At 39.6% G+C, this 15669-nt stretch overlaps 1 protein-coding gene across 7 annotated transcripts in view; it reads right to left on the reverse strand.

The window, feature by feature from the left end:
* Window positions 1–15669, reverse strand: part of ZBTB44 (zinc finger and BTB domain containing 44) — a 42374-nt gene that overhangs the window by 9421 nt on the left and 17284 nt on the right. For 5 of the 7 annotated variants that reach the window (XM_050714996.1, XM_035555610.2, XM_035555609.2 and 2 more), the window contains exons 2-4: window positions 12664–13733; window positions 7996–8080; window positions 2028–2191 (exon numbers count right to left, since the gene is read on the reverse strand). In XM_050714996.1, coding sequence (XP_050570953.1) covers window positions 2028–2191; window positions 7996–8080; window positions 12664–13681 — 1267 coding nt within the window. In that variant the 5' untranslated portion in view covers window positions 13682–13733. The remainder of the gene's footprint in view (window positions 1–2027; window positions 2192–7995; window positions 8081–12663; window positions 13734–15669) is intronic. The other 2 variants (XM_035555608.2, XM_050714997.1) reach the window with 2 other exon arrangements.

Below are 15669 nucleotides of genomic sequence, written 5' to 3' on the forward strand. Positions count from 1 at the left end.
CCATGGTCTGAACTATGGCTAAGATCCTGAGCCGTAGCCAAAAAGTATCTGATGCAGCAGTCACCTCAAACCATCTTTGAACTCCTTTGATCTTGGGAGATTCTTGTGCCAGACTGGTTCCCAACAATGCAATTATCAGACTACCCTTAATTGCAACGTCTTTTTCTTGCTGCCTCTGGCCTCAGAGAAGTGTTCTGGCAGGGGGGACTTTGTGCACAGGGATGCCCCTGTAACGGTGATAAAAGGGTAAAGTAGCAGCCTTTATATTGTGTGGGAACCCTTATATACAAGAATTTTCAACAACTTTGCATGATAGAGAACTCTCTAAGATGGTTTAAGTTCATGCCTCACTTTTTTTTTCTTGTTTTAATTTAGACATTCTGATACTAGTTCACTTTTCACTTAGTATAGGCACTAATACAACCCTAAGCCATGAGCTCTGCAACATGCTGCTGTGCCAGAGAGTATGTAATCACACCCAAACAGAATTATTACAACGTAAGACTGAATCACCAAAAAGTTAAGTTTAATAAAAAGTCTGAACTCCAGAAAGTGTAGAAATCCAAACGTGAGGTCAAGAATCTGGAATATGGAGCTCTATTCATAATAGGGCTGTCAAGGAATAAAAAAGGTTGTTTCAAAGGGCTGAATGTGCATCAGTCCAGGCTGTTAATTCCACCGGTCTTTCACCCTGCTTTCCTTATGTTCAAAGTGGGAGCTGAACTTTTAATTGGGGCTTTTATACAGAGAAAGCTGTAGTTAAGGTTACACTGAAACTCCCTGTTAAGCATGTGAAAACAAGTTAATATTCTAGAATATCGTCTTGTGGAGCTAAAACTTTTCATGCTTTTATACTGTTCAAGGGCATCTATTTTCTCAGATAGTTTGAGGAAAATCTCTTCGGCCCTTTTGCTTATGTGAAAACACTTTTAATGCTTCCAAGGTCTGAGAGCTTCTTTCGCACACTAATTACTCTAAAACAGCTATTCAAATCTTTTCCAGCTTTGCGCAGGGGCTGCCAATTGACAGGTCAGCCAGAGATGCTTTGCTGAAGCAGTCTGCTGTCAATTATGACTTTAGCAACCTTCTTCAGATAATTTCACAACTGATATGCTCACACAGTTTGCTTTTTAAATATTAAATGCATATTATTACTGCTAGCCTAAACACAGTCTGGTCATTTTGCCTGAAGGCATTTGACAAATAACTACCAACAGTGAAAAGACTATGCCTTGACATTTGTGGTTGCTCTGCCCTAAAATGGTACAGCACCTGAGTGCAGGTAAGTGTCAATCTCAAACTAGGAGATGCTAAACTGTTTAGTGCAATAGCCCTTTGATATTCCTTTCATTCACTAAAACATCAATGTTCTTGATGGATACCGCTGAAAAGTCTTGAAAAATACTGATAGCAAAGACATTAAGTGTTCATACAAAAAGAATGCAACTGTTTGAGGATCAAAACTCAGAGGAGACATCCATATGCTACCTGCTACTACTATCTGTAGTAACTATATTGATTATCAAACCAATTCAATTGTCCTGCAATCCTTCCAAAAGTTCTGAGATCCAAAAGCATATGACATTCCTTCAATGCAAAGACATGAGATGGTTCATATTTTTAATGGCTGCAAGTCTCCTCTACAACACAGCAGACAATTATGACACCTAAGAGGAAAAATTTCAATCTACGTCACTGCTTTAGTATAATAAAAAAGCCAAGTACACTTTGAGATTTCACCTCAAATCTTTATAATGAGAATAACTTATTCTGATGACTTTCAGGCAATCAGATTTTTTTCAGTCCACACAAATGCTAATTATCCATGAGTGCAGCTATCAGTCAGATCAGATGTATCAAAACACGCATTCAATGAGACATACCTCTCTACCCAATCTTTCTGAAATCAATTCTCTAGCAGCTGGCAGGTGATTGAAAAAGAATTGCATTACTGTATTTGCTGCACAGAGAGCAAACCTCTGTGAGTCTGCAAATTAGCGATTCTTGCAAGCAGTAATATTTCTTACCTGAGTGGATAAGCATGTGTTGTTTTAAGTTCTGAATGCGAGTGAACCGGACCCCGCAGGTTGGACACTGAAAAGGTCTATCTGGACCATTTGGGCTGGGTCTCTCTGTGCTGCTGGTAGAAGGAGCAATGTAGAGTTGGTAGGGATACTGAACGTTCTCCAAACTACAAAGAAAAAATTCACTGATTTATAAGCAAGCTACAGAAAAAAGTAAGAACCCTTGTCCATGGAAATCTGAACCTTGAACATTTGAGAAGGAAAAAAAAAATTGTCCTTTTGTATTTCTGTGGAGATGGCTATTTACATCGGAAATCTCTTCCTCTATAGGTACATGTCTGACCTGCATCTTAAGTTTTATATTCACTGACTTTGGAAATCTGAACAGACACAGAATAACTTCTGTTTCTTTAGGCAACAGGTCTCAACAACAGCTGCAAACTGGATATAATTTTCCAGGCATGGGCATTTTATCACGCATATCGATGATTTACAAGAAGCCAACAGTCCCTGAGGAAGAATTTAAAGAACTGAGTAAATTGGAAAGAAAAGGATTATTTTGCAGTTTCAGTAATATTTACAAAGGAAATTAAAGCCGATTCATTTTTCATTTCAATTCAAGTTCCATGAACAAACATTAGTATCTACAATTACATATTTCTAAGTTTAAAATATTCATCTAATTAACCAATACGTGCTCCCTGTCTGATTCAATCAGCTCTATCAGAATAACTCAAGCGTGGTACTTAAAAAAAAAGAAAAAGCACACAGACTATATTAAAGGAACAATTTAACTTTCAAAGTAATTCATTTAAAACTGACTAATTGCTCCCACATAGCCTCTAGCTGCAAACTGTGTGTTATAACACAAGTCCTCTGGCAAGACACTTGGTTCACCAAAGGGCATAGAGAAATAGAAACAAATTGGCTGGTACAAACAGGATAACAATAGGAGTTTGTATTTACCTGGGATTCCCCTTTCCTGAGCTTTAAGGTCTCTATTTTCTGTCAAATAGACATTTCAGCTTGCTCACAGCCTGGTGGCAGATCAGACGTCACTGGCAGCAGGGATCTGCTCTGACCCTGAATCTTCCCTGCTGGTGACAGCCAGCATGGCCAGAACAATGCAATTTTACTCAACTCTAATGTCTTAAATGCGTGGTGAATAAAGAACAATGTCTCCCATTGAAGACAGGCAGAAGGTCTCCCTAGCTGAACTAATCCTTTGGGTGGTACTTCCATCTCGAGCCCACATCACTGGTTTCTAGACTCAGTTGAATTTGTGGACTTGTAACACATACAGGAACCAAGTGTGCAGTTTGCACAACTACATCTGCCTAGCTGCCACACAAAAATCCACAAGATCTAGACCTAGGATCCCTTCTTTAAAATCAACACCCTAACTGTATTTACTCTGGAAATAAGTGTCAATACAACCGCGAGAAACGGGTATCTGAATTCTGAGTACAAATGAGGGGTCCCAGCAGCAAAAGTTCCAGTTGTAAAATTTGTCTGGTGAGAGAGAGCATCAAGCATCTCTTGACATACACAAGATAAGAGCTTGTTGTGGAGTTTGGTAACAGTCTGTAAAACCAATGAGGATTTTTGGCCTTGCATGGAACTGGAGTAATATTCGCTCTGAAACTCGGTACCGGGGATTTTTACAGAATTTTCTCCACACGTGAGGAGAATATTACCCCAAAAGCTATATCTTATCCACAATAATGGAAAAACTGGTACCAGGGAGCACAAACCAGACACACCAGGTCACCTCATGTACGGCGAGGGCTGAGTAGGCCCCGCGAATGGGCCGAGCCATCTGGGCAGGCCCGGGCTGCACATACACAGCACATTTCTGCTCTAACACAGACTGCCCATCCTGTTGTTACAAGCCTCCTGAGAGCTGGACTATTTTTTTGAAAACTGGACAAGCAATTTCATTGTCCTTCACTTCTTTTTATACACAGCTGCGTCCAAAAGAGCTGTGGAAAAGACAGATACTGGCAAACTTGTTGATCTCTGCTCAAGGGAATATTTAAAAGAGGGAAGTTGCCAGCTCATACCCTGGGCCTGACAGAATACAGTTCACTGCCACTTAGGGGTCCAAAAAAGATGCCTCACCACATGCATTTGCAATAAAGGAGGTTATTTTCAGGCACAGGTTCTGATTCATCTAGCCAAATTTCTGCCATAAGCACTGGCACTCCTGCTCCTCTTTGTGAGCAGATCACTAGCTAAAGAACAGATTTTACTCAGATGTGGAAACACTAGTTTTATCTCCAGAGTTGGTATGACCATACGCTTTCCAGTTTACCTATGGAAGCTCTATCAGCACAGACTGACAGATCTGTTATCCCCCCAAAAAACAAAACAAAACAAACCAACAAAAAAAGCAACATTGCAAAAAAAGCATAAGGCACATAAGTCCAGCTGTCATAATAGCCTAATAATCAAATAGCCAAACTGATTCGGGCCCAAGATGGACAACTTTCCCCCCATCTGATGTTTAACAAATATCATGCAATTTGGCTAAGGGGTAAATCCCTTCAAAAAAGGTTTCCTTGTGCTCAGCTGATTGGAGAACTCCTAATTAATATTTACACAGCTATGTGCCAACAGAAGTGACAGTCGTGATGCACAGGGCTGATGAAGGGATCACTGGATGGGAAGCAAGAACTCTTGCTCTTAAATGTACATACAAGTATACACATGTAGTGTGCTCAAATAAGAATTACGTTTTGTTCTTTGCAACAATATTTAATCTGCTTTACAGAGAACTTCATCTTCTAGTGACGTGTTTCTCGGGTCCTTCCTCCCTCATTCCGGCCAAACAGGCTTGTAAAGAGGCAAAAGTACATTGTGCTCCTAGAGCTTTCTAGGGAGATACTCAAACACTGCAGAAATTAGGAGCCACTGCTCTCCCTTTGTTTCCAGCTTTCTCGGGCTAGCTCATCCTCAAAGCCTGTACCAGTGCCAGCTTCTCTGCCACTGAAACAGAAACGAGATGTGCTATGGCGACAATCTTCCTAGAAGAAATTTAAAATAAAGGTTTAGTTTTCTATTTAAAAACTTCTTAATGAGAAAGGCTGGTTAAAGCAGATAAAAGGCTCTCCAGCTACCAGTGACTGGCACGTCTTTTTCCGTTCTTACATTGCAAGCAGGCTGAAATACCTACCGGTGACAAAACAGTGGACCTTAGCACAATGAAGAAATCACATTTAAAACACAATCATATTTTCTCTACCCTGCTTCTTTTTCCTCATATATACTCAATTTTCCATGACTTTCAATTTGCGATAATGTGGCATTTAACAGCTGAGATTTATCTAACATCTGAGAGAATTCCTGTAACAGCTGTGTTAAAAGATAGGTTTAGAATGTTTTAGCTGTAACGCTAAAAGATACGACCTGCAAGTTTTTCTTCTTTTCAGCAACAGATTATATACATACTCAACAATGTAGAACTAAACACTGACAAATGTAAATGCTGGAATGCTCAGTGAGCCTAAAAATGTCCTCTATTTGTAAATAACAAGTGCTTTAGAAAAATGGGAGTTCTCATTATAATGGATCTCAGAGATCTCTTATAATTGAGCCTTTGCAACTCCTTTGTAAATGCAGCCACAAACTGATATAGAGACTAACTGTTAAATCAGCCAAGGCTGTGTTGGGCGTCTTTATTAGAGAATTGTGTTACAACCCAAAAGTGAAATATCCGAGAAAGAACGTAACAGACATCACTGTGAAACAGTAGTTTTAATATTTACCAGATTCCTGCGTGTCTATTAAACTGACTACGACTGCATGTGACCTGCTGTTTAAAAAACACTGATTATGGAGGAGGACCAATTCATTATGTTCGTTATTTAACAAAGAAAATCAAGAGATAAAACATCCTAAAGTCTGAAATATTTACAAGTGTTTCCACAGTGATAAGGACATTGCATTGGAAGACCTTTAGATAGACCAATCTTTTGCTTTGTTTTATGAAAATAAAATACATACAAACTCAAATATGTATATTTCAATATAAACTTGCATTGTCTAATCACAACTGATTTTGACATTGTAAGAATCTCCACTCATAAAACAATGTACAACCTGGACTTAAACGTAAAGGTCCATTAAAAAGCTAACAAACAGCAAGTGAGGAAGTTTTTCTCCATTTGTATGTTTTGTTGATCACGTTTTCATTTGAATCAGCTAGAGTTACATGTTTGATTATATTAAGAATTCTGTAGTATCTCATTTTATGCACCCAAAACTGTGCACCCGAATTGCTGCACAGCGAATGTATTTATCTGTTACACAGGCTGTATTTATCTGTTGATATGCCCATCCTGTGCTTGAAATGGGAATTCAGGAGCCCCTTGCTTGAAGGGCTGGCACTGCATTTCACACGTGCATATGAAAGAAAACTTCTTATGACTTTGAAAGCCTCATTTTACCCATTTAACTGATTCACAGATTAAGTAAAGTCTTGGAACTTTCATTTGAATTTATAAAATAAATCACTTGGCAGAAAATTTTAATTCTGTAGTCTAAAATTTTCATAAATTCCCATAACTATTAGTTCCCTTACTGTTATATAAACAATGTGCAAACTCTAGTTCATTTTGCTGATGGTTCTGTTATCCTGAGACTAATTAATTTCAAAACTTGAGCATAAGCTAAGGCAAATATTCTTTCTTTTTCAGCATGAAAGAGACCTTTTTGCAGAATTTTTCAGTGTGTTAAAAGGATTTTCTGTATATTGAATTTTCTGTGCAGTTTGGGTGAAAATCTTTAATTTTATGGGAAAATTCTGAAATAATCCACTGCTGAAAATATGTATGCCACTTGATTTTAGAATTATAGCTTTAAAAAAGGAAGGGATTAGTTCTAATGCAACATGTGCTCCTACTACCAATTCAAACCCAAAGTGCTGGTTATTATTTTTACACTAAGATTTTCTAGCAGATGGATAAAATCTTCTCTGTCATACACAAAATCTTTTATAGGCAGTTATTTTCCCTTCAAATTTAATCCTACAATGGGACAGGTTTCAGATGGAAATGGCAGGAAAGATTTTATGAGCTATGAAAACGCAGCTCTTCATAGTTATCTCTACAGGGAGTTTCACTTGACACAGTTTCTGGAACAACTCCCAAAGATTCACACTTCTTCCTCAGACCCACTTGTCTAACAAAACACTATGCAAAAGCTACCTTGTCAATACTTTAAAACTTTTCCTGAGGAACAGAATAGCTATCTATACACCATACTTGACACATACCACAAAAGCAAAGAAATAAAAGTCAAACCGATTGAGTGCACCCTTGTAAGCACCTTGCAGATACGTTGCTTTGCTCCAACAGAACTACTATATAGCTTGGAGCAAACAGACCCATCTGAGCTCTGCCTTCCTTGCCAGCCTTCCCTTTCAAGGGATTCCCGTAATAAAACACTCATCTCAACACAGCAAAAGGCTACTACATGTTTACAATTATCAACACACAGCGTCTTGGTGAAAAGCTACATAGAAAGTTTGGGAGAAAAGATATAAGGCTGCTCTGTGGCTTACGACAACAGTAATGTCAGGGGAAGCCACAACCAGGTATCTCATCTTATTGCTTTTGTGGCTTTACGTCAGCTTCAGCACGCATGCAACCACACCTGTTTCACAACAAAGGCTTTTTTTTTAATTTATGAATAAAGAGCAGTGATGAAGAAACAGTAAAAACATGAGTATCTTTCTTCACCAGTGTAGCCTGGAAATAAGACAGGAAATGAAAAGCAACAAGTAAGCAAATTCTGACTTTCATCACCTACATTCTTCTAAAGCATCTGATCCTTCAGGCACTGATTGTACTTTGATCAACACAGAGAATTATACGTACAAACAGCTAAACATTCTGGGATTAAGGCTGGGTAGGTTAATTACAACATACCACTTGCTGCAGAACAGTTTGCACACTACATTGGTACATACCGATCATCATCATCTGCATGAGCGTTAGTGCCAGAGGTACTCTGGAGTGTGGGTAATCCCTCCGTAACCCCCTCATCTATTGAGCCTAGGCAAAGAAAAAAGGGCAACTTAATGCAAATACGTGTTCAAAAAGGGTTTGGGGGGGGCAGGTAAATACACATACAGCTTGCTTTCCCAAATCTCGGAGAGACACTGCTTCCTGGGTGATGAGATATTAAAATTGTCTTGGGAAAATCATTTAGAAAACCCAGAAGCAACGTGTTCCAACTCAATTTCTCCTCTGCACCGATTATCTAGTAAACGGACAACTCAATAAAGGGCAAATATTTGGCACACCTAGAAAATGAAAAGAATCTATGTTAAATGCAGCCAGAGTTTATAAAACACATCCAGTACTAACACCGCAAAGCAGAAATGTTACTTTCACCTAAAGCGTGTATTTCATCAAATTTCAAGACTTCATGAGCAATACAGTTCAGTTCTTCTACTTTACATGGCTTTTGTGTTCCAAATCTTCCACATACGTATCTATTCAATTGATAACGCCTTCATTTATTGATAAGATGCTGAGATGGGAAGAGCCCCCTGAGAAATTACAAATGCAACACAAAGGAGCCTAAACATCTGTCTGTGCGAGAGATGTATACACAAAACCATTGAGAAATTTTGTTCAGAGCACCAACATTTAGACAAGTGGGTTTCAGAAACAGAATCTAAGGTAAATGCAGCACTAAACCAAACCTTTACGACTTCATTCACCTGATGTGTCTGTTGCTCAGACAGGCCTCTCTCACCACCACTTGGAGTCTGGCATTCAAACCTCGTTTAGGCAAACTAAGCAAGGACATTTGGGCCTGATGTCACCATAACATAGAGGGAATTTGGCAGCATAGCACTCAAACATTTCTAAGAACTTGTAGATTCCTCCCCCAAGCATACCCGTTGATAAAAACCATCCTCTGGTTTGGTTACGTGCACCCATTTAGATAAACCGTGTTTTGTTCTCCTGTAAGCTGCGTGCAGGAAGCAGACTGGATCTCCTCACGTTCCTCCTATTCCTCTGACAATGTCTATGCGTGCAATGGGAGATAAGAAAACTAAATGACTGAACTCCACCAAATTTCGAAAGGATCATGGCTGTGGTCATTCCTCTCCAAAACAGAGGTTCCCACACGTATGATCAATAACGTGAAATAACTTGGGAGCGATGCAGAAGAAATTCCATCTTGCCTCCTCTTCCCTCTGTTGAGACAGAATACTAAGCACTGCTCAAACTTTTCTGAAGCCAAGCAGCCTTTGGGTCTCTACCACTGAATCCCTACGAGATGACAACAGACAGGGGAAGGAGATTTCGCTCTCTGCACCTACGTTCTGAGAATGAGCACAGCTTAGGACAGTGCTCGGAGCTGCTCTTGCTGCTAGGGTAGACGTAGCTCCAAGACAGAGGTACATGAGCAGTCTGAATTCGGGAAGCCTTCTCTAAAGCACGCTAGGAAAATAAAGCATCATTAGGTCTACAATGACAAGTGTCAGACAAAATGGAAAACTGAAAAGAAACAAAAGGATGGAAAGAGAAGCAGAAAACATGTTTATTTTATCAAAAAGAATGAGAGTACTGTCTCCAAAAAAGGCTCTCCTCCCTATAAAGGACAGAGTGTTCTACAAAACCTTACTGAAGTAAAAGATTATTGTCTTAAAGTACCCAGTGTTATGGCACCAGTGATGGGAGGAAACGAGCATCTCTAGCAGTTTCAAAATAACACTAATAGAATCAAAAATTTTAATTTTGCCATGAACGGACAAACTACGGTTGGGAAATTTGCAACTATGCAATCCGCGAAGTTACAACAGTTAATCCCATTTTGATTTATCCTTCTTTCTCATGCTACGCTTAACTGAAAGTCTACCAAAAAATAATCCCAATTGCTCCTCGGTTTAATTTTATGCCTTAACCTCTCAAATGGAAACTGTGTTAATAACTTATGAAAATATCTTCTCATACATAGCTATTGTTGTTACTGTAATGACTTATTTATCGAGGCCCTGCTTCACGTCTTCTTCTGTATTATAAAGTGCCTCCAAATATAATAAATTGCAAATGAATGATTCTGAAATTGTCCAAAGAGTGAAGAAGAGCTTTTTGCAATATCAGAAATAAAGGCAAGAATGCTTTTATACAAATGCACTATAAAACACTGAGATAAATATATGCAATTATACAAGGAAAATATCTTCAGGAAAGAGAAAGCTGTACTTCAACATATCTTTCTGCCTTCATTTGCTGTTCCTATATTACTGCATGAAGAAACACATCTTTGGGAGGTAAAAAGTGCTCTCTGAGCTACAAAGCATGTCTTATCATATATTTGGTACATAGGAACTGTGCAAAAAATGAGAGCATTGTTTCCCTTTATAGGAAAATCTGAATAAAAACTATTATCAGGATAGTTAATAATGTTATGCAAAGACCACCACGTATTAATTCAAACATATTCAAGGACAAAGAACAGATTTGCACTTTGAGGATTTGGGGCTGGCTAGTATACTGTTTTTCTCTACGTAGCCCTTTAAGGAAGAACATGCTGTACTGATATCCTCAATAACAGACATTTCAAGTTTAAACATTATCATCACTAAGATCCTCTGCTCCATGCTGTACAAATGGTCAGCTCCGTGACCTTCGTGGTACAAAAACTAGAATAGGAACTAGAAAATGGAAGATTTTCCAGCAAATGTCATGCAGCTTCCAAACAGAAACCTCTTGAAGATGGATGTGCAAAGCTGCTCGTCAACAGAAATCATTTCACAGCTGAGGAAACTGGCTAAAGCAATCTTCAGCAAGAGGAAGATGCAGCAAGGTGCCTGGGTATTACAGCATGTTTCAAAAGGAGATTTTATAGCATTGTGGCACCTCTCTTCCTACAACCGATTTCTAATCTCACATTCTCAGGTCCCAATTCATTCAAACTCGTTCTGTGTAGTTCTGCTGACATTTCAAACTCCAAGAGACACCCTCTGAAAACTTCTGTAGATAGTATGCTACTCATTTGCAATCTAGTTCATTCATTTGATCTGCTTGGATATGATATTTATAGTTGGTAAAATTCCCTACTTTCACGCTTGATACGCTGTTTGTAACTTTCCCTAATCATTATTTGTACTGGTTCCGTTTTATCTGTGATGGTACAATTACGTTGATGTAATAATTTGCATCTCCGATCACTTGGCCCTGGCAAGGTGTTCCCTAAGTTCCTACTAAAATGAGTTAAAATCTGAGTCAAACTAAACCTGCTTGAACAAGGATCACTTTTCCTGGAAACTGCCCAGCAAGCAAACTGTTGCTTTTAATCTGTGCACTATTTTGGCAAACTACATCCAAAGATTTAGAGGTCCTTAAGTTAAGTCTGCTCCTCAGAAAAGGCAAACGGCATTGCCTTTGGTAAATAAAACATTTTCATTTGGAAAAAGAATTAGTGACATATGATATCAACACATGAACTCTACAAACTGACAAACAGAAACAACATCGCGTCTTTAAGGGACTGGACAAAGGGAAGATACGTTCATTTCTTTTTAGTAAGTATTACCCGAGATACTTTAACAACACAGACCATATCTACTGCAAACTTAGAATGGCCAGAGCCACTTTCTGCAGAGAAGAACGTGATACACTGAGCAAAGAAAAAAAGATTATGCAGGCTACTAGGCTACATTTATTTACTTTGTTTTAGTTTATTTACTTAATTAACTGACGTAGCCTTTCATGTATACATTACGTGAATGAAGCAGACCAGCACATTCTTCATTCTTATGGTTTTCAAATAAAACAGGCTTGATTAAAAATCTCTCAGTAAACAAACTCTACCGAACACAGGTCAAGCCACTTAACTGAAGGCAAAATAGCTGACTAGGGCAAAATTTTGGTAATTAAACTAGAAATACTGCAAATTGCTGGCCTTCTGACTTACTAAAAGCCACTCAATACATTATGTGCAAAGAGAAAAAAACAACCTTTAAATATTAGCTATTAATAAGTAACAGCCTGCTAGAAAAACCCAAAACTGGCTTCAAATTGTCCTTTACGGAAAAAGGTTTCTCTCAGCAATTGGCAGCATTTGAAGAAGCAACTTGAGAACCAAGCCCCACAGAAATGGAAAGATTCTCAGTATTATGACTGTGTGGTTTTGCCTTCGTCTGGGACATTAAGATGACAGTGTTCCACCACTTATTTTGCAAATCTTCTTACAAAGGCTCTCTGTCATGGTTATACAAGATTTTATGTCTGATGCAAAGTACCATTCTGTCCCTCTGTGGCTACAAGCCATAACTCTTTCAGATTTGGTGTTACAGTGTAACTGAGATCGTGCCTTTTGACACTACTGAAAACAGAATTATTTTCCCCAGTCAAGCAACCAGAGGTAAAAAGGGGCTATCAATCTCTTCTGAATAATCAGGAGGTCTACCAGCAGGCCTACCTTCCTTAGTTGCGTTCCAGTTATTTAAAGAGCTAACTCCCGTCCCTTCACCAGGGTTTATATATAACATTTCATTAAACAGGAAAAAAGAAAAGCAGTTCCACAAAAATAAAACACAAACACATTTCCTCCAGTAAAATCACAAGTGCACACGCATGTATTTGTACATCTACAACCCCAGAAACGGCCATACCTATAGAGGAAGATTGTGGGCTGATCAGGAGATCTTCCTGAACTTGCTCGCTTCCTGGGACCGTCTGCTGATCGCTCAGGGAGCTCTGGGACGCGCTAACAGGCTGCGATACCTCCTCATGAACCTCCTCATCACTTAACCTCTCCACTTTGACACGCACGTCTTCCTCGATCACGAGGGGCGAGCTGGCTTTCGTGCTCTCACACGTCACGTAGTCTGCAATTCTTCGGTTGGCCTCCGAGGGCCCGGGCATTTCCAAAGTCCTAGAGTTCTCCACCTGCTTCACCTTCTCAGACTGAAGCCTTCGATCAATTCCAAAAGGAAAAGTCCAGGGAAAAGCTAAGGAGGAGTCTACAGGCTGATTTCTGGACTCCGGGTAAGAAGTTGAAGGATTCAGCACTTGGGGGGAACTTGTTTGGGTGTTACACTTGAGGGGGCTCTCAGGAGACATAACGATGTAGCTTTTGCGCTTTCTTCGTGACTCTCGGCACACGGGAATGGTTCTTTCCACCACGCTGCACTCAGAAGACACCGGAGAAAGGCTGCCGTCTCGCGAAGTGAAATTGCAGTTTGCACTGTTCTCCTGGCCTGCGTCTAGCACCTTCTCCTGCTGGCTGTTGGGCGTATTCCATAAGATGCTCGACTTCATGAACTCGGAGCACGTGCTGGCAACGCTGAACATTTGCATATAGCTGGCTGCGGCCAACACGTCAATAATGTTTTCTGTATTGATGGACAGCGTTGCCGTGTAAGCGTATTCCAGAAGAGGTATAAAACCAGTCACTGTCACATGGTGCAGGTCTAACACGCTCTTGCTCTCGTCTTCTGCTTGGCCGACGAGTTTGGATCGGAAGAAGTCGCTGCAGGCTGCCAAAACCACCTTGTGCGCCCTGAAGATTTTGTCCTGGACGCGAATGGTGATATCACAGAAATGTCCGTCGTTGCGAAGCATGTTCAGCTTTCCAAGCATCTCCTGACTGTGAGCAGGGGAATTATGAGTGAATGTTTTAACACCCATTTTTTCACCTTTCTGCTAGCGTTCCTTCCACATACGAGAGATCACAGGTATCCTGAAACAAAGAGAAGAGCTGTCATTTTCATCTCGGAAAGCAAAAGTGAAGTGGCTTCACTTCAGACCCTGCTTGAAGAAAATGCAGCGGAATCCTCTAGGGCCTGGTTTATTATTTTATTTTTTAGGATCCAGACTGTGCAATGGATTAACTATACAAAAATGCAATTACTCAGTTGTAATTTTCAAAAATGCAGACCAAATTGTTTGCAGTCTATCACTAATATCATCTCCCACATTTCTGCTATTGTCCACTCAGAACAAATTTCCAACACAGTTTAGAGAAAAACAAGTGCCTGTAGCACTACAAAGAAAGCATTTTTGAAACCATCATCTGTGTAAGAAACCTCTATTTTTTCTTTTCTGGGCTCAGGAAACTATTGCTCATGGCTCTTAAGCCTGAGGGACTTTGTCGAATGATTCTTTTAAGTGGAATAGACGTTTTCTTGGATCCACTTATGAGCGTGCAGGAGCAGGCAAATATCCCAGGGAAGGCATTTAATACCAGAAGTTTTAGAGAAACTACAACATGAATTTTCAGAGGGCAGAGTTCAAGCTAGTAAACACAAAATAATAGTTGCCAATAGCTCTGCTTTACTGCTGTAGGGCAGGTACTGATTGCCTAAAGCTGCTTTTAATAAATAATTTTGGACTAGGACGAGAAGTTATTGAAAATCTCTTCAAAAACACAGTGGATTACAAACCTCAAAGTGAAGTTTGGATTTAAATCAAATAGACACAAATTGATTTTATACATGTGATAAATAATGCAAGTAGTGCAACTTTTTCTTACAAAAAATACACACTGCCTTCTCGGGGACCAATTCTCTTCTATGTGTAGGAACAAATGCATGTTTTCTGTGCAAGGTCCTGAAGGACTAGAGGGGACCGTACGTCCCACAGTGTCTGGCAGCTGTAAAGACCATCTCCAAAAGAAAAAATATATAAAATTGGTTCCTGTGTTTGCTCAAATTGTTTCTGAATTATTTCACCATAGAGGGAAAATAAGCTGTAATGTTACACCTTCTGAGGGCCCCCCAAGCTTCCATGTAAAGTCTTCCGTGTTCTACATGACTCACGTAATTAACATGATACAGAAACATCATCTGGTAAAGTTGGTGGTTAAACATCAATAACATAACTGGATCTGATTATTTCCTGGAGTCAGTTAGCTTCTTCACATCATCCTTTGCCTCTTCCTTACACATACACAGAACCATACCACTCTTGCAAATTGTGCATGTGAAGCTTCCCAGATACAGAGCTCACCGTAGTTTGGAACAACTTCCCACCAGTCTCACAAGTCTTAGCACGTATTTAAATGGCAGCTGTCAGAGCCTACCCTGTTCTACAGACACTTGCACTCGGCTTCTTCTTGTCCTCTGATTTCACTTTTGATACTGCAAACCCTTTCACACTGGAAAAACATTTATGCTAGAGAAGAGACTAAGACTTAATACACATAAAGGCTGAGTGAAACTATAAGTCCATTTGGATTTAAAATGAAATTTCACACTACTGCAGAAGAAGAAGTTAAGCACAAGCAAAACACTCCTCTTCAGCGAAAGAAAACATATCGACCTCAAGAGGCATCTGAAGATCCAGACTGTTTGTTCTCCAGCACGAATCAAATGAAAAGCATATTTAATTGATCTCAGACCAAAACTCTGCAGTAAAATCTTGTAACAGCATATTCTAAAATGGCCTTAGGATAGCCTTCCTGCTGAATTCCCAGTAGCTGCAGCAATTCCTCGGCACATCAGAAGCCCAGAACCCCTGTTCAGGAACTGGCTGCAAAAAGATGAATACATGCACATGGACTATCAATAGCATATCTGGTATTTAGAAATACCACCGATACATAATGGTAAACAAAGAGAAAAACCTAGGCAAGCGATACTCCCAATACTTATACGCCCAGAAGACTAATCACAATC

Source organism: Cygnus atratus, chromosome 22 (genome assembly GCF_013377495.2).
Source record: "Cygnus atratus isolate AKBS03 ecotype Queensland, Australia chromosome 22, CAtr_DNAZoo_HiC_assembly, whole genome shotgun sequence".
NCBI lineage: Eukaryota > Metazoa > Chordata > Aves > Anseriformes > Anatidae > Cygnus > Cygnus atratus.